General features: G+C 45.7%; 1 protein-coding gene across 1 annotated transcript; it reads right to left on the reverse strand.

Moving 5' to 3' along the window:
- Positions 1–1,578: 1,578 nt before the first annotated feature.
- On the reverse strand, positions 1,579–23,872 carry LOC127530404 (retinitis pigmentosa 1-like 1 protein). The gene is made up of 6 exons (XM_051937065.1): positions 22,945–23,872; positions 14,901–14,919; positions 13,774–14,600; positions 13,614–13,652; positions 7,719–7,815; positions 1,579–7,532 (listed from the first exon to the last, which is right to left on the reverse strand). Exons 1-6 carry the CDS (start codon positions 23,425–23,427, stop codon positions 1,579–1,581), a joined length of 7,419 nt encoding a protein of 2,472 aa, XP_051793025.1. The 5' UTR covers positions 23,428–23,872.
- Between the last annotated feature and the right edge of the window lie 922 nt (positions 23,873–24,794).

Raw genomic sequence — 24,794 nt, forward strand, 5'->3', positions numbered from 1 at the left:
TTAATTGTTTTATTTTTATAATTCTTTGAATACTTTGATATTTCTAGCTATTTTTCAGTTATTTTTGGGTACATTTTTATATTTTTAAAATTTTGTAAATATTTTTGGGATCTTGTAGAATATTTTTGTAAGCCATTTAAAAATGTAAAAATATTTTTTAATAAAGTGAATATTTGTTTTGCAGGTTTTTGCTGCCTGTCTGGTGTTGTGTGCAGCACGCTGGTCTACTGATATAAAAAGTGCCATCTGAATAAAACAGATCTGATTTCACAAAAAAAACAATAAAAATGACTTTGAAGTGGATTTAATGTCAGAGACAACATGTGCAGTACACTGAGCAGAGATAAACTCTGTAACGCAGATAAACAGTGGACGGTCTAAAACAGAACAGATCATTAACCTGACTTCCTGTCTGTCCAGGTGAGCAGTGATGCAGTTACCTGACGGAGGTGATGAGAAGCTCCACCATCAACCCTAACCACCTGAGCTACACCTGCACAACAGGGAGCAACTGTAACTATGAAAACACACGACTGTGATTATTTAAACACATTGAAACAGTTTAAACGTGGAGCAGCAGGAAGGAGAAACAGTGCAGAGCTACAGTGTGAGTTCAGTTCAACTATTAAACGTGTGCTGGTTTCTGTCTAAGGCTCAATAAATATAACTTTAATAGAACATTGTGCTGTTCATGATGCAGACTGTTCATGAGGATCTTAAAGGACTGTAATCAGCTGATAAACGAACGCTGCACCTTGGTGGAACCTGCAGACCATCAGTCAGACTGAAGGTTGTCGGTTCTTCTCTGAGGAGAAACGTCAGCATCATGAAAAGCACCGAATCACTCACAGTGTTTAGAAACAGTTTAGCTGTGAATAAAACCTGCTACATGCTGTATATACATTCAAGTTTCAACATTCTTCCTCATTGGAGCAGCGGCTGTTTCACCTCAGAAACACAGAAAACAGCTGTAAAATAAACATCATCCACCGTCAGCCGTTTCTGTCTGCTGCTCAGTAGAACCTCAGTCCTGGAGTTCTTCTTCAAGCTTAGTGAGCTTCAGCTGTAGTCCTTCTAGTCCATCTAGTCCTAGTCCATCATCTCTGATCATCTGTTCACTTTAAGCAGCAGCGACTCAAAGCCTGTTTTCATCCTTCTGGGGTGAACATTTTCACATTTTTACAGTTTAATACATCATTTTTTAAACAATTTCATTTATATCTTAAGACATTTCATAGAAGCTGCAACTATTCAGTGATAAAAGTCAAACTACATCATCACCGTTGTGTCGACTTTTTTCCCAGAAGAACATCGGGCTGCTGGTGACAGTTCAGTGAATCAACGTTTTTACAGTTTTAGGTTCAGAAACCTCAGGACCAGCTGGACTGTAGGGTTAGGGATAGAAGAGCTGAGCTGTCGTGGTCATCTCCACCCTGATGAAGAACCCTCACAGACGTCTTCTAACTTCCTGATAACTTCTACAGAGCAGCAGCAGCAGGAAGCATCAGATCGGTGATGAAGGTTCAGGTGATTAAACAGAACATCCACTCCAGTCTTCTGGTCCCTGATGTTCCTCCTTCAGTTCTCCCTGGCTCTCACAAAGTCTCCGCTAGCGTATGATCTGCTCTTCTTCAGACTCTTGGACTCGATGCTCGTGACGTCCTCCTGGCTGTTCATCTCAGACTCTGAATCTTCTCCGTCAGCGTACGTTCCGTCCTCGGACTCTGCGTTCACTCTGATTGGAGGATCCAGCAGCTTCAGCGTTGGTTCTTTAGCTGCTTTCATGGTCTCATCCTGACTGTTGGACCTGCTGCTAACTAAAGGTTTCCGTCTGTCTTCACTTTCTTCTTCAGGTTCGTCTGAGTCTTCTTCAGCTTCATCTTCTCCATCGTTTTCGCTCCAGTTGTCGTTGGGTGTTTCCTCGTCGTCCTTCTCAGACTGTTCATCGTTGCCTTCATCATTTTCACAGCCAACACACTGAGAAACATCTTCTGTCTGCTCAGGATTCTCTCCACCTTCCTCTGGTTTGCTTTCTTTGTCTTCTTCTACGGTTTCTGATGTTTCCTCCACCCCATCATCAGGCTCTTCTGTTTCCTCATTGGTCTGGGGAACATCACTTTCTTCTCCTGTGCGTTCAGCTTCATCAGGATTCGTCTCAGATTCACTAGCAGCATCTCGTCCAGATTCATCTTCTCTGTTATCCGTACGCTGAACTTCTTCTTCTTCAGCCTCGTCTGCTGCAGATGTTCCTTCACTGAACTCATTCTCATCTATTTCAGCTCCTCCCGACTCTTCTTCTGCTGTTTCATGTCCTTCAGTCTCATCTCTGGTGGTTTCTGCCCCACAGGTTCCACTTTCATTCTCAGCAGATTCCTCCTCTTCAGATTCTTCTCCAGCTGTTTCACCGTCTGCAGGCTCCTCAGTCTGAGATTTATCATCTTCTTTAAAATCTTCAACCACGCTGCTTTCTGCTATTTGGTCACATGGTTCTGTTTCACTTGCAGATGCATTTTCATCTGTAGCACTTTCTGCAGCTTCATCTTCTCCTGCAGCTTCTTCTTCTGCAGCTTCTTCTCCTGTAGCTTCACCTTCTCCTGTAGCTTCATCTTCTCCTGTAGCTTCATCTTCTCCTGTAGCTTCTTCTCCTGTAGCTTCTTCTTCTCCTGTAGCTTCTTCTCCTGTAGCTTCATCTTCTCCTGTAGCTTCTTCTCCTGTAGCTTCATCTTCTCCTGTAGCTTCTTCTCCTGTAGCTTCACCTTCTCCTGTAGCTTCATCTTCTCCTGTAGCTTCTTCTCCTGTAGCTTCTTCTTCTCCTGTAGCTTCTTCTCCTGTAGCTTCATCTTCTCCTGTAGCTTCTTCTCCTGTAGCTTCTTCTTCTCCTGTAGCTTCTTCTCCTGTAGCTTCATCTTCTCCTGTAGCTTCTTCTCCTGTAGCTTCATCTTCTCCTGTAGCTTCTTCTCCTGTAGCTTCACCTTCTCCTGTAGCTTCATCTTCTCCTGTAGCTTCTTCTCCTGTAGCTTCTTCTTCTCCTGTAGCTTCTTCTCCTGTAGCTTCATCTTCTCCTGTAGCTTCTTCTCCTGTAGCTTCATCTTCTCCTGTAGCTTCTTCTCCTGTAGCTTCATCTTCTCCTGTAGCTTCTTCTCCTGTAGCTTCACCTTCTCCTGTAGCTTCATCTTCTCCTGTAGCTTCTTCTCCTGTAGCTTCTTCTTCTCCTGTAGCTTCTTCTCCTGTAGCTTCATCTTCTCCTGTAGCTTCTTCTTCTGCAGCTTCTTCTCCTGTAGCTTCATCTTCTCCTGTAGTTTCACCTTCTACAGTTTCATCTTCTCCTGCAGTTTCATCTCCTCCTGTAGTTTCATCTCCTCCTGCAGTCTCCTCGATGTTTTCAGGTTTGGCTTCTGAATGTTCTGACTCGTCATCATTTGTAACCTGAGAGCGTTCCTCCTGTCCTGTGGTTTTATTTGTGTCTGAGGCATCATGTTCCTCCTCTGCTGCTTCAGAAGCTTCTTCTGACAGTTTGTCAGCTGTGCTATCAGACTCTTCTGCACTTTCATCGTTTGCAGAAGCTTCCACATCGTCAGCAGAATCATCCCCACTGCCAGCAGCAGTTTCTTCTGCATCTTCAGCGGTCCCTGTCTCCTCTTCTTGGTCAGATTCATGTTCACTTGTGGCTACCATCGTGGTTTCTTCTGCATCTTCAGCTGTGGCTGCTTCAGATGCACTTTCCTCCTCGGCCCCGGTTGTTTCTCCACCATCTTCAGCAGTGAAAGCGACCTCGTCGTCTGAATCCTTTGCACTGGAGGCTTCCACAGCTGCATCTCTGTCAGATTCGTGTCCGGTTGTAGCCGAAGCCTCGTCTGCAGCGCTGTGATCTTCATCTTTCTCCACAGTGGAAGCAGCCTGAACTTCACTGTCAGCAGTTCCTGTTTCCACAGACTCTTCATCAGATTCATGTTCACTCGTGGCTGCCATCGTGGTTTCTTCTGCATCTTCAGCTGTGGCTGCTTCAGAACCACCCTCTGTACCAGCTTCTTCTTCTACCTCCAGCTCATCTTCGGTTGTTGCTGCTTCGTCTGGTTCCTCTGATGATTCTTCTGCAGGAGTCCTCTCTTCATCAGATCCATCTTCACTTGTGGCTGCCACCGTAGCTTCTTCTGCATTGTCATCTTCTTCCTTAAGTTCATCAGCAGCAGCCTCCTGTTCTACCATCAGTTCATCTTCAGTCGGTGCAGCATCGCTGTCATCTGCAGTTTCTTCTTCATTTGGAGTTGCATCTTCTGCAGAATCAGCCGTCTCCGTTTCCACAGCTTCCTCATCCTTCTCAGACTCATGGTCAGTTGAAGTTGCCAAAACAGCGTCTTCTGCTGCAGGTTCATCTTCAGCTGTGGTGGCATCTAAATTATCTGCAGAATCGGTTTGACTGGCAGCTTTAGCCTCTTCATCATCAGCCCTTCCTGCCTCCTCTTCATCAGATTCATGTTCACCTTTGTCTGCTGTGATGTTCTCCACAGCTTCATCTTCATCCTCAGTTATGACAGCAGCCTGCTTTTCTATCACCAGCTCATCTTCAGTTGGTGCAGCATCGCTCTCATCTTCAGCTTCATCTTCATCTTCATCTTCATCTTCAGCTGTGGCTGCTTCAGAGGCTTCCACAGCCTCATCTTCTGCTGCAGGTTCATCCTTTGGCTCATCTTCTGTGACAGAAGCTTGTTTTTCTACAACCAGCTCATCTTCGGTTGTTGCTGCTTCGTCTGGTCCTTCTGATGATTCTTCTGCAGGAGTCTTCTCTTCATCAGTAGCTGCTTCCACAGCCTCATCTTCATCAGATCCATCTTCACTTGTGGCTGCTGTCGTGGCTCCTTTATTTTCATCTTCCTCTTTAAGTTCATCAGCAGCAGCCTCCTGTTCTACCATCAGTTCATCATCGCTCTCATCTGCAGCTTCATCTTCAGCTGTGGCCTGTTCAGAATCACCTTCTTTCAGGTCATCCTCAGTCATAACAGCAGCCTCTTTCTCTACCTCCAGCTCATCTTCAGTCGGTGTGGCTTCACCCTCGTCTGCAGTTTCATCTAAATCTTCTGCAGAATCATCTTCACTTACAGCAGCAACAGTTTCCTTTTCTAAAACCAGTTCATCTTCAGTCGGTTCTTTCACTGCATCTTCATTTGAGGCAGCAGCATCTTCATCTGCCCCGCTAGCACAAACACCTTCTTCTGCATCAACCATCTCATCTTCGGCAGTCTTCTCTTTTGACTCTTCTTCTCTCTCTACAGCAGTTTCAACTTCAGTTTCTGCAGCTACAGCCTCGTCTTTGTTAGCTTGATCTTCAGATGCCACATCTTCATTTTCAGCAGTTTCATCTTTTAACTCTTCTTCACTTGGAACAGAGATCTCACTGTCTACAGCAGTTCCATCTTCACCTTCTACAGCGTCCTCTTTTTCAGACTGATCTTCAGCTGCTACATCTTCATCTTCATCTCTGGTGGCTTCAGCAGCTTCTTTGGACTCTGTTTCAGTCGTGGCGTCTTCAGCTGGTTCCTTCAACATTTCCTCCTCCTCCGCCTCCTGCTTCGAGGACAACAGTCTCTTCTTCACCTTCAACCAGCCGTTCACTGCTGCTTCACATGTGGTTCTAGAAGCTGACGTTTCTGTTGCTTCTTCACTTGGGACCACAACATCTTCACCTTCTTCTTCTAGCGGTTTGTCCCCAGTGACAGACGCGTTAATCTCCTCAGTAATTTTAAGTTCGTCTTCAGTCGGGGAGGTTTCCTCGCTCTGTGTTTCTGCATTCTCATCTTCTTTGTTGCTGTCTACGGTGAAGTCTTCTCCTGTTTCTTCAGTCAGTTCTTTGATGGTTTCTGCTTCACTGCCTTCATCTTGTGCAGCACAAACATCTTCAGGTCGTCTGTGTTCCTTGTCTCCCTGCACTTCATTTAAAGCTTTATCGATGACCTCTTCCACCAGCATTTCTGCTGCTTCAGTCTCCTGGTCCTCTGCAGGGCGACATGAACACTCATCGATCTTCAGGTCTGCGACCACAGGACCAGCAGGTGAAGTGATGTTGGTCTTCAGACATGTTTCACAGGGACAGAACTCGTCGTTCTCGCTCCGCTGGTCGCTGTAGGACGTTCCTGTGGCTGAATCATCACTTTTCTCTGCATTAGAACCGATGGACTGTTTGACCATGATCTTCAGCCTCCTGCGCCGCTCTTCGCTCTGTGTGGTAGAAGCTCTGGACATGGCTTCTTTAGGAGGTCTTGGCAGACCTGCTCGACCTTGCATCTTCCTCAGCTCCCTGTCTATGCTGGTCTGGATTCTTCTGTGAACCTCAGCTCTGAGCTCACTGATCATCCCTTCCAGCTGCTCGTTGTCTCCAAGGTTCCAGCGCACTGTGAACTCCTTCATGGCGTTGATATAATGCGTCATGAACTGCTTTTCTATTTTGTTCAGTAAGGTTAGAACCCAGACTGGATCCGGATCCTGAGAGAGTGTTTTGGCGATCTGTGCTCTCTGGCTGAGCAGAAGACTTTCCCGTTCCTCCTGTCGTTCACCTTCGTCTGCAGGATTTTGGTCGCTGCTTTCGTTTCCGGAGCTCCTGCTGGAGGAGGGAGGACTTTCAGGCAGTTGTCTCGGACTGTCGTCGCCTGGACTTGTAGCGTCTGTTGCTGGATCTTCTTCAGTTTGATTGATTCCTTCTGCTTCTCTCTCAGAAGTCCACTGAGCTTCACCTTCACAGATGTTTTGCTGGCTTCCATCTGCACCAGGTTGAGATGCTTCTCTACCCTTCACTCCGTCGCTGCTGTTCCCAGATCCCGTTGAGCCGCTGTTGACGTCGACGCCGGAGGACGACGTGCGATTAAAGTCATCGTCCACATCTTTGTTCTTGGACACGTGTTGGTGCTCTGGAGGATCACACAGCCACAGAGACTGAAGGATGCCCATCAGCTCCTGGTACCTTTCATCCTTCTCAGTGGTGTTTTTAGGGTCGCGGTCGATGAGCTGCAGCTTCACCAGACAGTCCAGCAGCCCTCTGGCTGACGTGCTCAGCTTACGTCCGTACACCGGAGAAATCTCAGGTAGACTGTTGCACCTGTCCAGCTTGGGGTTCAGAAGCACTTTCATCACCTGTATGGAGGAGCTGAAGATCTTGGAGTCTCTCTGGTCAGAGTTTTCTTCAGTTGGAGCCTCAGTGCTTGTTGGACCATCGTCATTCGAGACGCTGTTCGTCACACCTCCTTCATTTGTGTCCTTTGAATTCTCAGCTGCACATTCTTCGTTGTTTTCTTTCTTCTCCACTCTGTTGCCGTCCTCTGGAGTCAGGACAGTTTTCTGACCCTCACAGCTTTCATTAAGATCCTCCACATCGTACATGTTTCCGTCCTCTGGTATTGTCTTCAGCCACTGATTCACCACCTCTGTCGGCGAAGCGTTGGGCAGACTGGACGGGACCAGATCAAAGTCATCTTTGCTATTTTCAGCATCTCCGTTTGCCATCTTCTGTTCGTCCACGCTGGGTTTGGACTCTCCAGGCGTCTCTTTAAGGTCAGAACTGGACAGAGTTTGAGACAGATCGGTTTCGTCTGACTCTGTATGAGAAGTGGCAGGATGCTCATTTTGTTTTGGTTGCTTTTCGCTCTGAGATGTTTCTGGAGACTTCGGTTTCTCAGTAACCTCAGCAGCTGTGTCTTCGGCGTCTATCTGAGAGTGACAGCTGTTCTCACCTTCACCTGCATTCACTGCAGAAACACCAGCTCTCTCCTCAGAACATACCTCAGCCTCCTCTTTGGTTTCCACATCTTCATCTGTTACTTTGGAGTTCTTGGTTTTGACGGACAGGCGTGAGCTCACAGATAAAGAACTCTTCTTCTCCTTAACCTCAGAGGACCTTTTTGAAGCCTTGGACTTTGAGGACATGGCTGTTGGTGTTCTGTCTTCACTCTCCTCCACCGTCACATCAGGAACTTCAGACCTGTGAGATCGGTTTGATTTGGCAGACACCGGACTTGAAGTTCTCTCTTCTGTTTCAGGAACATCGGAGACTTCTGATGTCTTTGGTCTCGCTGACTTGTTTGACCTTGCAGAAGAGGCACTTGATGCTCTCTCAGATGTGTCCTCAGGAGTTAATTTGTTTGATTTTGCTGATTTGGTGGACATGACGCTGTTTGCTCTGTCCTCTTCATCCAGTTCTGTCCTCTCAGCTGGAGTTCTTCCTGACACGTTGGACTTCAGAGTTCTTGCAGAGGTGTTGGACTTCCCTGACACAACGCTGGAGGTTCTCTCTGTTGGACCTTCAGCTGATCTGTGAGAAGCTTTGGATTTTGCAGACACTGATGTCACGTGTGATTTGGCAGAGGTGGAGCTCTCTGCTCTGTCCTCACCATCTTCTTCTGTGTTTCCATCAGCAGCATTGGCACCGTTTTCAGCAGAAACCGCCATAGTGTTTGACTTCTTTGATGTTTCAGATTTAACGGAGCTGTTACTGGGAGGATTGTCTTCTCTGGGTGCATTAGAGGCTTCAGACTTGCTAGATTTGACAGAAATATTTGACTGTGCAGTTTTGGTGGATCTGGCTGAAGCAGCTGACACAGCACTGGCTGGTCTTTGAACAGTTAGTTCTTCGTTCCCATTGTCGTCTTCTGAAGGAGCATCGTGTGTCTTCATGCTCCTCGATGATGCAGAAATGTGTGATTTGGCCGACATGTTGCTCGGTGGCCTTTCCTCCATTTCTTCTTCAGGATTTTCATCAGAAGCTTTAGAAATCCCTGTCAGTGCACTTGGCACTCGCTCTGCAGCTTCACTGTTCTTTGTAACTTCTTCAGCTGGAACATCTGATGCTTTGGACCGACTTGACTGGACAGAAGTTGCACTCTGAGCTCTCTCACTAGTTTTCACAGAAGCTTTAGATTTTCCTGATTTAGACGACAGAGCGTCTTCAGCAGCAACAGCAGAGGTTTGTGACTTGACAGATTTCGCAGAAACAGCTGACCGGACAGATGTGCAGCTCGCAGCGCCTTCCTCAGTCGGCTCATTTTCTTCTTCGGGACTCTCAAAGCTTCGTGCAGCTGAGAGGTCAGAACATTTGGACTTCTTGGATCTGGCAGAAATGTTTGACCTGTTGGTCTGTGTCGACAGTGAACTCACTCTGCCGTCGTTCTCTGGGTCAGGAAGTTCAGTGCTGTGTTCAGACGGGACGAAGGAAACTTTGGACTTCTTGGAAACATCTGATCTTACTGATTTTGCAGATTTGACTGACATGGTTGCAGCCCTCTCAGAATCAGGAGCTCCTTCTTCTGCAGCAGCCGACACCGTGGACCTTCTAGACTTTGCAGAAACAGAGGATTTTGCAGACATCACACTCGGCACTCTGTCCTGAGTTTCTTCCTCTTCATTTCTGTCCGAATCAGGAGAAACTCCAGAAACATTTGATCTTACAGAGGCTGTAGAAACGTGTGACTTTGGTCTGGTAATGTTTTCTCCAACTGGAACATCAGCTGAACATTTGGACCTGCTCGATGCTGCAGAAACATCTGATCTGACTGAGGAGACGGACATTGAACTTACTGACCTGCTTTCATTCTCCTCCTCTTCATTTGCATTTTCAACACTGAGGTCACAAGAAACCACTGAGGATTTAGATTTCTTTGATGCTGCTGAAGCACTTGTCGTTGCCGATTTTCCTGATCTGCCTGACAGATTACTGACAGCTCTGTCTTCAGTTTCTTTTCCACCAGGAAGGTCAGACCGAACTTCAGATACATGGGATTTGGTGGATTTGACTGATTTAGCTGACAGAGCGCTCGCTGTAGACTTTAGAGATGTTTCTGAAACACGGGACTGAACTGATTTAGCAGACAGAGCGCTTGGAGCTCTTTCTGGAGATTCTTCAGTTTCATCTCCTCCATCAGGAAGGTCAGACTGAACTTCAGAAACTTTCGTTTTTGCAGAAACATGTGATTTATCTGATTTAGCAGACAGAGCGCTCGCTGCTCGTTCTTCATTTTGCTCAGTGTCATTTTCTTCAGCTGGAACAGCAGCAGAACTTCTAGATTTATTTGATCGAGCAGAAACATGTGATTTAACTGACAGGACAGATGCTGAACTCTTTGCTCTTCCTTCAACTATTCTGTCCTCAGGATCTCCTGCTCCATCCTCCAGACAAACCTCAGGAACGGCTGATCTTTTAGATGATTTAGAAACATTGGACTTTGCAGATCTGACTGACAAACCACTTGGTGCTCTGTCTTTATGTTCTTCTCCTCCATCAGGAAGGTCAGAATGAACCTCAGAGACATTCGTCTTTGCAGAAACATGTGATTTAGCTGATTTGGCAGACAGAACGCTCGCTGCTCTGTTTGTAGACTTTAGAGATATTTCTGAAACATGGGACTGAACTGATTTAGCAGACAGAGCACTTGGTGCCCTTTCTGGAGTTTCTTCTGCACCTTCTCCTCCATCAGGAATATCTGCAGCTCCATCAGACTGAACTTCAGCATCATGACATTCTTCTGATTTAGCAGACAGAGCACTTGCTGCTCTCTCTGCAGATCTTCCAGAACCACGAGACTGAACTGATTTAACTGACAAGCTGCTCTGAGCTCTGTCTTCAGTTTGTTCTCCATCATTTCCCTCATTCAGAATCTCAGAACCTTCTTCAGAACGTTTGGACTTGCTTGATCTTGCAGAAACACCAGACTTCACTGAGACTGAGCTCGCTGCTCTCCCTTCAGAAACTTCAGAAACTTTCGTTTTTGCAGAAACATGTGATTTATCTGATTTAGCAGACAGAGCGCTCGCTGCTCGTTCTTCATTTTGCTCGGTGTCATTTTCTTCAGCTGGAACAGCAGCAGAACTTCTAGATTTATTTGATCGAGCAGAAACATGTGATTTAACTGACAGGACAGATGCTGAACTCTTTGCTCTTCCTTCAACTAGTCTGTCCTCAGGATCTCCTGCTCCATCCTCCAGACAAACCTCAGGAACGGCTGATCTTTTAGATGATTTAGAAACATTGGACTTTGCAGATCTGACTGACAAACCACTTGGTGCTCTGTCTTCAGGTTCTTCATGATCAGATGGATGTTCTTCTCCTTTTGATTTGGTAGATTTAGCAGAAACTGTTGACTTTGCAGTTCTAACAGACGTTGCACTCTGTGGTCTGTCTTCAGTTTCATCTCCTCCATCAGGAAGGTCAGACTGAACCTCAGAAACATGTGATTTAACTGACAGGACAGATGCTGAACTCTTTGCTCTTCCTTCAACTATTCTGTCCTCAGGATCTCCTCCTCCATCCTCCAGACAAACCTCAGGAACGGCGGATCTTTTAGATGATTTAGAAACATTGGACTTTGCAGATTTTCCTGATCTCACTGACAAACCACTTGGTGCTCTGTCTCTGGACTTTGTGGATGTTTCTGAAACATGAGACTGAACTGATTCAACAGACAAGCTGCTCAGTGCTCTCTCTTCAGTTTCATCTCCACCATCGGGAATCTCAGACTGAACTTCAGAAACATGTGATTTATCTGATTTAGCAGACAGAGCGCTCGCTGCTCGTTCTACATTTTGCTCGGTGTCATTTTCTTCAGCTGGAACAGCAGCAGAACTTCTAGATTTATTTGATCGAGCAGAAACATGTGATTTAACTGACAGGACAGATGCTGAACTCTTTGCTCTTCCTTCAATTATTCTCTCCTCAGGATCTCCTGCTCCATCCTCCAGACAAACCTCAGGAACGGCTGATCTTTTAGATGATTTAGAAACATTGGACTTTGCAGATCTGACTGACAAACCACTTGGTGCTCTGTCTTTATGTTCTTCTCCTCCATCAGGAAGGTCAGAATGAACCTCAGAGACATTCGTCTTTGCAGAAACATGTGATTTAGCTGATTTGGCAGACAGAACGCTCGCTGCTCTGTTTGTAGACTTTAGAGATATTTCTGAAACATGGGACTGAACTGATTTAGCAGACAGAGCACTTGGTGCCCTTTCTGGAGTTTCTTCTGCACCTTCTCCTCCATCAGGAATATCTGCAGCTCCATCAGACTGAACTTCAGCATCATGACATTCTTCTGATTTAGCAGACAGAGCACTTGCTGCTCTCTCTGCAGATCTTCCAGAACCACGAGACTGAACTGATTTAACTGACAAGCTGCTCTGAGCTCTGTCTTCAGTTTGTTCTCCATCATTTCCTTCATTCAGGATCTCAGAACCTTCTTCAGAACGTTTGGACTTGCTTGATCTTGCAGAAACACCAGACTTCACTGAGACTGAGCTCGCTGCTCTCCCTTCGGTCTCCCCTTCATTAAGAACCTCCTCAGAAGCTTCAGTGCAGCTCTCAGAAGGAACCGCAGAACCTCTGGATCTCACAGAGGCTCTGGAGCTGTTTGACTTTGAGGATTTCACAGATGCAGCTGACACGTTGCTTGGAGCTCGTTCTTCAGCGTCTCCTGCAGCTGAAACCCGGTTGGATCTGGTAGATCTATCAGAGCGAGCTGATTTCACCGACAGAGCGCTGGCTGCTCTCTCCTCCTCACAGTCTGATCTTGCTGAAGCGTTTGACTTGCTAGATCTGAGCTCATCGTCTCCTTCGACGTCCTCATCATGTTTGGGAGGATCTGGTGACGTTCTACTGGCTGCTGAGATGTTTGTTTTAGCAGATTTAGCCGACATAGTACTCAGCGCTCTCTCTGCAGGTCCTTCTTTAGGTTCTCCTGTGGACTGACGGGACCTTCTAGACGCTGCAGATGACTTAGATTCCGCTGATTTCTCTGATGTGACACTAGAGGCTCTTTCCTCACTTTGCTCTGCATCATCTCCATCCTCAGGAGCATCAGATACTTTAGATCTAGTAGATTTTGCAGAAACATTTGACTTTGCTGATTTTACCGACGTTGTGCTTCGTGGTCTGACTTCAGCTTCAGAGTTCACAGAGATGTCCACAGTTTCTCCAGCAGGAGGATCAGACCTCTTTGATTCTCCAGAACCGTGAGATGCAGCATCTTCTAAGTCTTCAGCGTTGACCTCACTCATCTCTTCACAGCCCTTTGATTTTCCAGATGCTGCAGAAACATTTGTTTTAGCAGATTCAGCAGACATTGCACTCTGTGTTCTCTGATTCTCCTCCGTTAACTCGACAGCAGGAGAAGGTGGGCTTTCTTCAGGTGGAGCTTCAGACGTTCTTGACTTTTTAGACTTTGAAGAAACGTTTGACTTCTCTGATGTTGTGCTTTGTGCTCTGGGTTCAGTCTGAGTTTCCTCAGTAGGGTTTGCTTCACAGGCGTTGGATGTTTCTGACATGGCACTGGGTGTCCTCTGCTCTGCTTCCTCAGCCGGTTCCTCGTCTTGGAGAGGAGAAGCTCCTGAGGTTTTAGATTTAGATGACATGGAACTTAACGCTCTTTCTGCCCTCTCTGATTTTACAGATGTCGAGGACTTCACAGACGTGCTGCTTCGTGGTCTTTCTTCAGCCTCTAAAGCTTCAGACGTGGATTCTGTGGAGGCATCTGAATGAGCTGGCATGGCACTTTTGTCCTCTTCGTCTTTGGCCGGTGTGTTTGAGCTGCAGGAGGCGTTTGATTTGACAGACATGGCACTTGATTGATCGCTTTGCATTTCACCTTCTTCTTCAGCTCGGCTCTTTGTTTCTCCTTCAGCTGCTGCACAGCGACAGGTGTGAGAAGACTTGGATCTTCTTGATTTGCCAGAGTGTCCTGAAGCATTGGAAGCTCTTTCTGCAGGGCTGGAGGATGAAAGCTGCTCAGGAGATCCAGTATTTACCTCTGCAGGGGCATCTTCTGGTTCAGTGTTCCGCGTAGATGTTTGTGGAACATCTTCGTCCTCGTCATTCTGCTCATCGCCTGAAGCTCGACTGCCAGATTCTGCTGGTTCTAATGTCTGAGCAGCATCCACATGGATGTTCTCTTTGGACTGAGGGGAGCAGGTCTGACTCCTGATGGTGCAGTACTCCACAGTCTCAGCCGTTTCTGTCTCCACCAGCTGTTCTGTCAGCCCCTCGGTGGATCCACGCGCCGTCTGCCTCTCCACCACCGTCTTCCTGGAGACCACGGTGTGTGAGGAGGCGCTGGAGCTGGAGGTCTGGATGCAGCGACTCGCTCCGTGGGTCCCAGGGACGTTCTTCCAGACGTCGTAGTCGTGGCAGCGGCTGCAGCAGCGAGGACAGCGAGGCTCCTCTGCAGCTCTGTGGCGTCGCCGACAGACCGACGCCTCGTCCTGCTCGGCGGCGGACATGTTGTCAGACTCGGAGCAGCTCCGGTCGCTCACCTGTGCAGAGCAGGTGTGACTGTGAAGCAGCTCACAGCTTCTTCCTGTGCTCTTCCTCACCTCAGTGGACCAGAGCAGAGTTTCATCGTTCTCCAGTCTGAAGCACACTTTCATCTGCATGGACAAACTGCCATCTTTATTAACACGAACACGCTTCTCGATGTCGTCTTCTCTCGTCCCGTCGCCGGTGGGAGGGCAGGAGTCCACGTTTTCTGGAGACTCGGTTCCATCCGGGGCTGATTTATCAGAAGATACCGACTGTCGGGTCGCTGTGCTGTCAGACGGCAGGTCTGGATGAGCGACGCTTTGCTTTGCAGCGACTTCTGGTTCAGACATAAAAAACAAACCTCACATTAGGACTGCTGAATGAATGTCTTTCTGTAATCATTTAATGCAGCAGACAAACAGCACAGGAAGCATTTCACCTTTCAATAACACCAATTATTTAGAATTAAATTCATATTTAATAGTAGATCTGTATACAGGTGTTCTGGTGTTTCTTTCATCAGGAGAAAAGTTCTCCATCAGCAGCTTCCAGGATGAGTCCATTTGCTGTGACTGCCTGAGGACATCTCCATGTTCTCACTGCTTTAAACTGGAGACGTTAGCGCTGACTGATTTACCTGAACGCTTACTGGGAGTCTGATCAAACAAAAACACAGAATCACTCAGAACAAACACCAGGACACACAAAACAGAGACAAAAAATGACACACAAACCACCAGAAGGAGGTCAGGACTGACTAAAAGAGGTGGATGGAGAAATGGATTCAAAACTAAGATACAACAGGAAAAACAATGAACAGACAGACAGTCACAGAACAGAACAGAACGACACGAACTGGGCTCAGACAGAACCAGTCTAATCCAAACTACCCGTTAAAGAAGCATTTAGTCCAAACTGATCAACTAAAACTGGATTAAACTTCACATCTGGATCATGTAGAACCAGCAGCTAACTGCTCTGTCTGGTTCCTCAGTAGTTCTGGTTCTGGATCATGTAGAACCAGCAGCTAACTGCTCTGTCTGGTTCCTCAGTAGTTCTGGTTCTGGATCATGTAGAACCAGCAGCTAACTGCTCTGTCTGGTTCCTCAGTAGTTCTGGTTCTGGATCATGTAGAACCAGCAGCTAACTGCTCTGTGTCTGGTTCCTCAGTAGTTCTGGTTCTGGATCATGTAGAACCAGCAGCTAACTGCTCTGTGTCTGGTTCCTCAGTAGTTCTGGTTCTGGATCATGTAGAACCAGCAGCTAACTGCTCTGTTTGGTTCCTCAGTAGTTCTGGTTCTGGATCATGTAGAACCAACAGCTAACTGCTCTGTGTCTGGTTCCTCAGTAGTTCTGGTTCTGGATCATCTAGAACCAGCAGCTAACTGCGCTGTTTGGTTCCTCAGTAGTTCTGGTTCTGGATCATGTAGAACCAGCAGCTAACTGCGCTGTTTGGTTCCTCAGTAGTTCTGGTTCTGGATCATGTAGAACCAGCAGCTAACTGCTCTGTTTGGTTCCTCAGTAGTTCTGGTTCTGGATCATGTAGAACCAGCAGCTAACTGCTCTGTTTGGTTCCTCAGTAGTTCTGGTTCTGGATCATGTAGAACCAGCAGCTAACTGCTCTGTGTCTGGTTCCTCAGTAGCTCTGGTTCTGGATCATGTAGAACCAGCAGCTAACTGTTCTGTTTGGTTCCTCAGTAGTTCTGGTTCTGGATCATGTAGAACCAGCAGCTAACTGTTCTGTTTGGTTCCTCAGTAGCTCTGGTTCTGGATCATGTAGAACCAGCAGCTAACTGCTCTGTTTGGTTCCTCAGTAGTTCTGGTTCTGGATCATGTAGAACCAGCAGCTAACTGCGCTGTTTGGTTCCTCAGTAGTTCTGGTTCTGGATCATGTAGAACCAGCAGCTAACTGCTCTGTGTCTGGTTCCTCAGTAGTTCTGGTTCTGGATCATGTAGAACCAGCAGCTAACTGCTCTGTGTCTGGTTCCTCAGTAGTTCTGGTTCTGGATCATGTAGAACCAGCAGCTAACTGCTCTGTTTGGTTCCTCAGTAGTTCTGGTTCTGGATCATGTAGAACCAGCAGCTAACTGCGCTGTTTGGTTCCTCAGTAGTTCTGGTTCTGGATCATGTAGAACCAGCAGCTAACTGCTCTGTGTCTGGTTCCTCAGTAGCTCTGGTTCTGGATCATGTAGAACCAGCAGCTAACTGCGCTGTTTGGTTCCTCAGTAGTTCTGGTTCTGGATCATGTAGAACCAGCAGCTAACTGTTCTGTTTGGTTCCTCAGTAGTTCTGGTTCTGGATCATGTAGAACCAGCAGCTAACTGCTCTGTGTTTGGTTCCTCAGTAGTTCTGGTTCTGGATCAGCAGCTGACAGACTTTATGAATCAGTTCTACCTTCGTGTCCTTCAGTGCAGCCGGAGGAACGAGACTTCAGCTTTGGAAGTTTGATGTCAGATGTTTTCCTAAAGTTTTCTGCGATGGAAGGATGAGAAGGTTCTGGTCCGACACAGACCAGAACACCGGGACAGTGCAGGAGGCTCTGAACGCTGTCCACCTGGAACAGAACCACGTCTGGTCACTGAACAGTTTATTCCTCTCATGGACAGGTTCATTCAGGAGGAAAGACTTCAGCCTCTGATCAAACTACAGTTTGTCACCAACGTTTTCCTTTACTCCTTTAGCGCTGGTGCACTGCTCTGTCTCACAAAAATCACACACATCTAATCTGTATATAAAGCACTGACAGAAGCAGATTATCTCCTGAATTAAACGTTTGTGACGTATGATGAACCTCTAACACAAAGAAAAGCTGCATTTCTGTTTGGTGTAAAGAATAAAAGATCTACCTGATGGAGGCTTACAACCAAAACATCACAAATAAATGTGGTATTTTCTGTCAGAATCCACAAATCTTTCAAATGTATTTTATTTACTAAATCATAGACCTTCAGCCTGGTGCAGCAGAAAATGGAGGAGAAGTCTCAAATATTTCATAAAAGGCTCGTATTTTAGCAGAAACTTTCCTGAACCAAAGAGTGAGTATAAACTAAGGTCTGGTCTCCTGGCCAACGTCCACCTCCTGATCTGGACTCCTTCAAACTAAAAGCATTTCCTCAGACGTCACGGTCGCACCTGTCGGGGAGGAACTGGACTAACGTGTGAATGAGAGCTCGGGTGGTGACGTTTGGGAGGCAGGGTTGCTGGTTAACCAGCTTCACACAGGAAACAAAGCCTGTTGTGCCTTTGGAGAACCGGAGGAAAGAGAAAAGGTTTTGGAAGAAGCTCAAAGTCCTCAGCAGGACATGAATCTGCAGCAGGAGCTTCACCCAGGAGACCAGCTTCAGTCTGTCTGGTTCAGTTTAAGGAAATATCACAGTTTGGGTTCAAAGTTTGAAGCTTCTCCCTTTTTTTTCTGGGTTACCGTGGTAACGAGTCACTCCCTGAACATGACAGTGATTCAGTAAAGCAGTAAAATAAATGGCAGAGATGGTTATTGAAGCAAACCAACAGAAGTTCTGCCTCCAACTGGTTCATCTTCTGCTGCTTTCTGCTCCACATGCAGATCAACCGACTGCTTCCCCACATGAATGTTCTGGTAAATTACAGTAAAACACTGGCAGCAGCAGGAACTTTACTTAAACAGTTAAATGGTACTGATTACTGTAAAATATGAGGTTTACTGTTAAATTCTGAGACCAGACCTTCCTACAATACCCGGTACTTATTACACCACTGTTCAAAGTCTGGGCTCATCCAGATAATTCCATGTTTTCATAAAACTCCCACTTTTATCCATGTGCTAACATAACTACAAGGGTTTTCTGATCATCAATGAGCCTTTCAGCACCATTAGCTAACACAATGTAGCATTAGAACACAGGAGATGTTCCTCTGTACCCCTATGGAGATATTCCATTAAAAATCAGCTGTTTACAGATAGAACAGTCATTTAGCACATTAACTATGTCTACACTGGATTTATGACTCATTTAATGGAATTAAGTGATTTTATTTCAACAATAAGGACATTTCTAAGTGAGCCTAAACTTTTGCACAATCGTGTAAATGTGTATAATGATTGAATATTAACTACAACTGTAGTTTATTTTATTCTGTTAAAATGTATAATCCATAAAGTGCAGACCATAAGTAACAGCGTCTCTAATATTTCTGACCCAGTTTCGTTAAATTACAGCTCATATTATTGAAAGGCAGCTATGTTTGACAGATTGTAGTCTGCTAAACACATTTTAGAACCCAAGGAAACGTCTTTAACGTTACATAAAATAAAAACGTCTCAGTGTAAAGTAAAAAACGCCTCAGCAGCTTAGTGAAGCTCTGTGTGAAAGCCTTTTAATTAGGTCACATCATCTGTTCTGGTTTTAGGCTCCAAAAGCTTCAGATTTTACAATTCTTAACTGTGTTTATAAAAACAGAACATTTCTGCATCTCTACAGTTATTTATTACAGTACAGTGCATATATCATTTTTTTAAATTGCAAGCAGCCAAGTTTTAAAACATTTCAGGCATTAGTGAGCTACTGCTGTCCTTGTATTGAACATTATTATTTATTATTAACCTTTACTTAACCAGGAGAAATCCCCCTGAGATTAAGAAGCTCTTTTGTAAAGGAGTCCTGAACAAGACAGGCAGCAGCGAACACAACACAGTTAAAATATTACACAGCTGAAACACAGACAGAGAACAAGCAAAGACAAAGAAGAAGATTAAATTTACAAGCAAGTTATGAAAAACTAGTGCATGTTGTGGAATCGGCCTCAAGAGTTTGGATTTTAAAGCGCACAATGAGACAAATGTGGTTAATTTCCAGTTTTTCTGCAGCTTATTTCATGGTAAAGGTGCAGAGTAAATAAAAGCCTTTTTACCCAGTTCAGTACAAGATACGGATGAAGAAACAATAAATGATCGTGGAAACAGAGGCAGTGAAGAGCAGTTAGAGAGCAGACATTAGGAAACAGATCTTCTTAATAAACAACAAAATGAAAAGCTGTGGATGAATATCTGAGGGTTAATTCTCCTTAACGGGGTCTCCTGAGCACAAAGACGGGTTTTAATCAAACCGTGACCAGATAAGATCCCTGATCCTGGATGATCTCTGGGAAACTTCAGCAGATGATGGAACATCATCACACCAGCTGATCACCAGAAACCAGTCGGACCAAAACATCCACATCAAAAGTCTCCATCCGCCTATGAAACTATGCTGCTTAACTGGATTTAAATCTGCTATAAATGCCACTATTTTACAGATATTTACTGAGTTCGACCTGTTTTATGATTTTTACAGTCAGACGGTATAAATCAGTGATAGAAACCAGAATCATCCTCATTTCTTGCTGCAAATGTTCAGGTTTAAAAATTATTTTCACTGATTCTCTTTATCATCCACACACATTTATTTTAATCTGCACTGTTAAAGCAGGAGCCCTTTAGTGGCAGTAACTCATCTTTAATCCTGTGTGTGTGTAGTTTGATGGTATACTTTCATTATTAAAGCAGTAAAATCTGAACACTGCTGCTCCTGTTTGTTTGCTTTTTGTTTCTCCTGACACTTTTAAAATGCTGTGAAAAGCTGCCGCCTGAAATATTGACTGTTCTGTTGATTTAGTTTGGCTCGTGTGCAGCCGGTTCTGATGACGGTGCAGCTTTTGGATTCCAGTAACGGCAGATGAATGGCTTCATCTGTGGTCACACGAAGCCCAGGTGAAGATAATTAATTACCGCCGTGGAAGACACATTTCTGAGACTCCTCCGGCATCAAAGCAGCAGAGTTTGACCTGCTTCTCCTCAAAAATAGCTCTGACTCGACCAAGATTAATGTGTTCAGGACAGAGATCCTCAATCTGAATGTATGTGAGGGAATATCCCCGTTTCAGTCCCTCAGCACAACCTCAAAGTGTTTATACGCTCCTGACTGGATCACAGCAAACTGCAGGCTTATATCTGCAGTTAAACCAGAGGTAGATCTGATTACAGCAGGTCATCTCTGCTTCTGAATGCTGATAAAGAAACTATTAAACACAAATTAAAGTCTGTGTTTGACTGTTTACAGACTGTAAACTTTACTGTCATAGAGAAACAGAAATATTCAAAGTAAACAAGCTGCAAAAATATTCAAACTGATAAATGGATTACCAGAATAGCTGGAGTCATTAAATTAAATTCCTGGTTTCAGTCACAATCCGTCCTGACATGGCTGAATGTGAAGTTGTGGATGTGACTGGTTGGCTGTCACTAGAGGCCTCTCTTTCACTCTCAGCAGCCGTGGAACAACAAACCGACCTGTTCAGAGCAGGCGTTAACCTCAAAACAGTGCATTCTTTTTTAGGTTAGTGTGTTGGTTTTATTAGACAGGTTAGTGGAGAGATAGACAGGAGAGAGAGGAAGACCTGCAGCAAAGAGCCAGGAGCTGGAATCAAACCCAGATAGCAATACCAGGAACTACAGGCCTGTTCATATGACTGTAGCCCTGTTTATACGACTGTAGCCCTGTTCATACGACTGTAGCTGTGTTCATATGACTGTAGCCCTGTTCATACGACTGTAGCCTTGTTCATACGACTGTAGCTGTGTTCATACGACTGTAGCCCTGTTTATGACTGTAGCCCTGTTTATATGACTGTAGCCGTGTTCATACGACTGTAGCTGTGTTCATACGACTGTAGCCCTGTTTATACGACTGTAGCCCTGTTCATACGACTGTAGCCCTGTTCATACGACTGTAGCCCTGTTTATACGACTGTAGCCCTGTTCATACGACTGTAGCTGTGTTCATATGACTGTAGCCCTGTTTATGACTGTAGCCCTGTTTATATGACTGTAGCCGTGTTCATACGACTGTAGCTGTGTTCATACGACTGTAGCCCTGTTTATACGACTGTAGCCCTGTTCATACGACTGTAGCCCTGTTCATACGACTGTAGCCCTGTTCATACGACTGTAGCCCTGTTTATGACTGTAGCCCTGTTCATACGACTGTAGCCCTGTTCATACGACTGTAGCCCTGTTCATACGACTGTAGCCCTGTTTATGACTGTAGCCCTGTTTATACGACTGTAGCCCTGTTCATACGACTGTAGCCCTGTTCATACGACTGTAGCCCTGTTCATACGACTGTAGCCCTGTTTATGACTGTAGCCCTGTTTATACGACTGTAGCCCTGTTCATACGACTGTAGCCCTGTTCATACGACTGTAGCCCTGTTCATACGACTGTAGCCCTGTTTATGACTGTAGCCCTCTTTATACGACTGTAGCCCTGTTCATACGACTGTAGCCCTGTTCATACGACTGTAGCCCTGTTCATACGACTGTAGCCCTGTTTATGACTGTAGCCCTGTTTATACGACTGTAGCCCTGTTCATACGACTGTAGCCCTGTTCATACGACTGTAGCCCTGTTTATGACTGTAGCCCTGTTCATACGACTGTAGCCCTGTTTATTCGACCGTAGCCCTGTTTATATGACTGTAGCCGTGTTCATACGACTGTAGCCCTGTTCATACGACCGTAGCCCTGTTTATACGACCGTAGCCCTGTTTATACGACTGTAGCCCTGTTCATACGACTGTAGCCCTGTTCATACGACCGTAGCCCTGTTTATACGACCGTAGCCCTGTTTATCCGACTGTAGCCCTGTTCATACGACTGTAGCCCTGTTCATACGACTGTAGCCCTGTTTTGACTGTAGCCCTGTTCATATGACTGTAGCCCTGATCATACGACTGTAGCCCTGTTTATACGACTGTAGCCCTGTTTATATGACTGTAGCCCTGTTTATACGACTGTAGCCCTGTTCATACGACTGTAGCCCTGATCATACGACTGTAGCCCTGTTCATACGACTGTAGCCCTGTTTATGACTGTAGCCCTGTTCATACGACTGTAGCCCTGTTCATACGACTGTAGCCCTGTTTATACGACTCTAGCCCTGTTCATACGACTGTAGCCGTGTTCATACGACTGTAGCCCTGTTCATACGACTGTAGCCCTGTTTATGACTGTAGCCCTGTTTATGACTGTAGCCCTGTTTATGACTGTAGCCCTGTTCATGACTGTAGCCCTGTTTATGACTGTAGCCCTGTTCATGACTGTAGCCCTGTTCATACGACTGTAGCCCTGTTTATACGACTGTAGCCCTGTTCATACGACTGTAGCCCTGTTCATATGACTGTAGCCCTGTTCATGACTGTAGCCCTGTTTATGACTGTAGCCCTGTTTATGACTGTAGCCCTGTTCATGACTGTAGCCCTGTTTATGACTGTAGCCCTGTTTATGACTGTAGCCCTGTTCATGACTGTAGCCCTGTTCATACGACTGTAGCCCTGTTCATACGACTGTAGCCCTGTTCATACGACTGTAGCCCTGTTTATGACTGTAGCCCTGTTTATGACTGTAGCCCTGTTCATGACTCCAGCCCTGTTCATACGACTGTAGTCCTGTTCATACGACTGTAGCCCTGTTTATGACTGTAGCCCTGTTTATCCGACTGTAGCCCTGTTCATACGACTCTAGCCCTGTTCATTTGACTGTAGCCCTGTTTATGACTGTAGCCCTGTTTATACGACTGTAGCCCTGTTTATACGACTGTAGCCCCTCTTTATTGGTCGCCACTCATTGTGCTGTTCACCCGGAAATACTAGATGTTGAACAGATGAACACAGTAAGAGCCCCTGAGCTCACAGAGGACCCTAAAGGCGTCGTGTCCAGGTGTGTAGAGCTCACCTTGCGGCCCTCCACGGTGTACAGCTTCCTGATGTGGTACTGCATCAGCTCAGAGACCTCCTCTAAGAACAGCCCAAAGCTGCGTAGACTCCTGCGGTGCAGAACGATGGTCTTCCTCAGCGAGGGGTCGCTGTTCTTCACCAGCACCACTCTCTTGTTGTACCTGTGGTGGTCCAGAGGGGGGTCCTGTGGCCGGCAGTGGTGGGGCTGGTGGTGGTGGTAGGCTGTGTGGTAGTACTGAGAGTCTGCTGCCTGTCTGCACTCAGAGCACATGTAGCACTCTGGTTCATGGTGGGCCACCAGGCCATGCTGGTGGATCCGGGGCAGTCGGGGGGACTGGTGCTTGTAGGGGACGGAGGACCGGTGGGAGTCGCCTCCAATGGTGCTAAAGCACTGGAAGCTGCGTCTGTGAGAGGACATGTTGAAGCTGCAGTCTCAGATGAGCTTCAGACAGACACCTGGATTCTCCTGAGCTGCCTAGAAGAAGGTCCTGCACAGAACATGACTCCCACCACCCGCACTCTGAAACAGAAAGAACACAGCATGGTTCATGTAAAGTCCTGCAGCTCTGTGGATCCAGAACATCATGAAGAAGGAGAGAACTCAGAGACTCTGTTAGAATGATGGAAACCGGGAGAAAAGAAACAGCAAAGTTTGGGTTTTTACAGAATCTGATAAGTGTAGGTAGTTACTTTTTAACGTAGAATAAAATGATTTTGATGAAATATCTTGATTTTAAGCTCAGATTTGGTTAATCTTCCTGATAGAACGGCATGTCACAGACAAGGACTTGCAGGATGAAAGCTGGAAATCTGTTAATTCTTTTTGTTTTTACTGGTTCTGGCTAATAAATAGCATTATTTGAGGGAACAGAACTTTCAAGATGATGCATCAATGAATGTCTGGCTCATAAATTATGTCATTCTGGTGATTTTTAGAAGACTACATGTCTTTCAAACCGACTAGTGGATTTATGGGGTTCAGAAGGTTACAAAGCAAAATCATCTTTGTCATTAATATTTCACTGAGCAGGGCTGCACAGTGGTCTAGTGGTTAGCACTTTGGCCTTGCAGTAAGAAGATCCCCGGTTCAAATCCCGGCCTGGGATCTTTCTGCATGGAGTCTGCATGTTCTCCCTGTGCATGCGTGGGTTTTCTCCGGGTACTCCGGCTTCCTCCCACAGTCCAAAAACATGCTGAGGTTAATTGGTTACTCTAAATTGTCCGTAGGTGTGAATGTGAGTGTGATTGTGTGTCTGTATATGTAGCCCTGTGACAGACTGGTGACCTGTCCAGGGTGTCCCCTGCCTTCACCAGAGTCAGCTGGGATAGACTCCAGCACCCCCCATGACCCTAGTGAGGATAAAGTGGTGTGTAGAGGATGGATGGATGGATGGATGGATGGATGGATGGATGGATTTCACTGAGCCAAAGTGAAAATCAGCGCTTTACTAAAATAATATCACTTTATGTTATTAATAAATTATCACCGTCTTTGTGACTGACGTGATAGAAAGCTGCACCACACAGTTTTCTTCACATGATAACTATATTTTCTGTCTTTCTGTGAAATAGAAATATATATTAATTCAGGAAATATTCAGTTAATTTCAGCAACTTAATTTCTGAACATGTCTGTTTCTAGATCAAATATATTTATATCCAATATCAGAATAACCCCAACAGCACAGGGGGTTTACTGCCTGTAAGTCTGTTTGTTTTTCCTTTATGCTGAGACAACAGATAAAAATTAGCCTTGTGCTAAATCCGGCTTATTTACTGCAACCT

Source organism: Acanthochromis polyacanthus, chromosome 16 (assembly GCF_021347895.1).
Source record: "Acanthochromis polyacanthus isolate Apoly-LR-REF ecotype Palm Island chromosome 16, KAUST_Apoly_ChrSc, whole genome shotgun sequence".
Taxonomy (NCBI): Eukaryota; Metazoa; Chordata; class Actinopteri; family Pomacentridae; genus Acanthochromis; species Acanthochromis polyacanthus.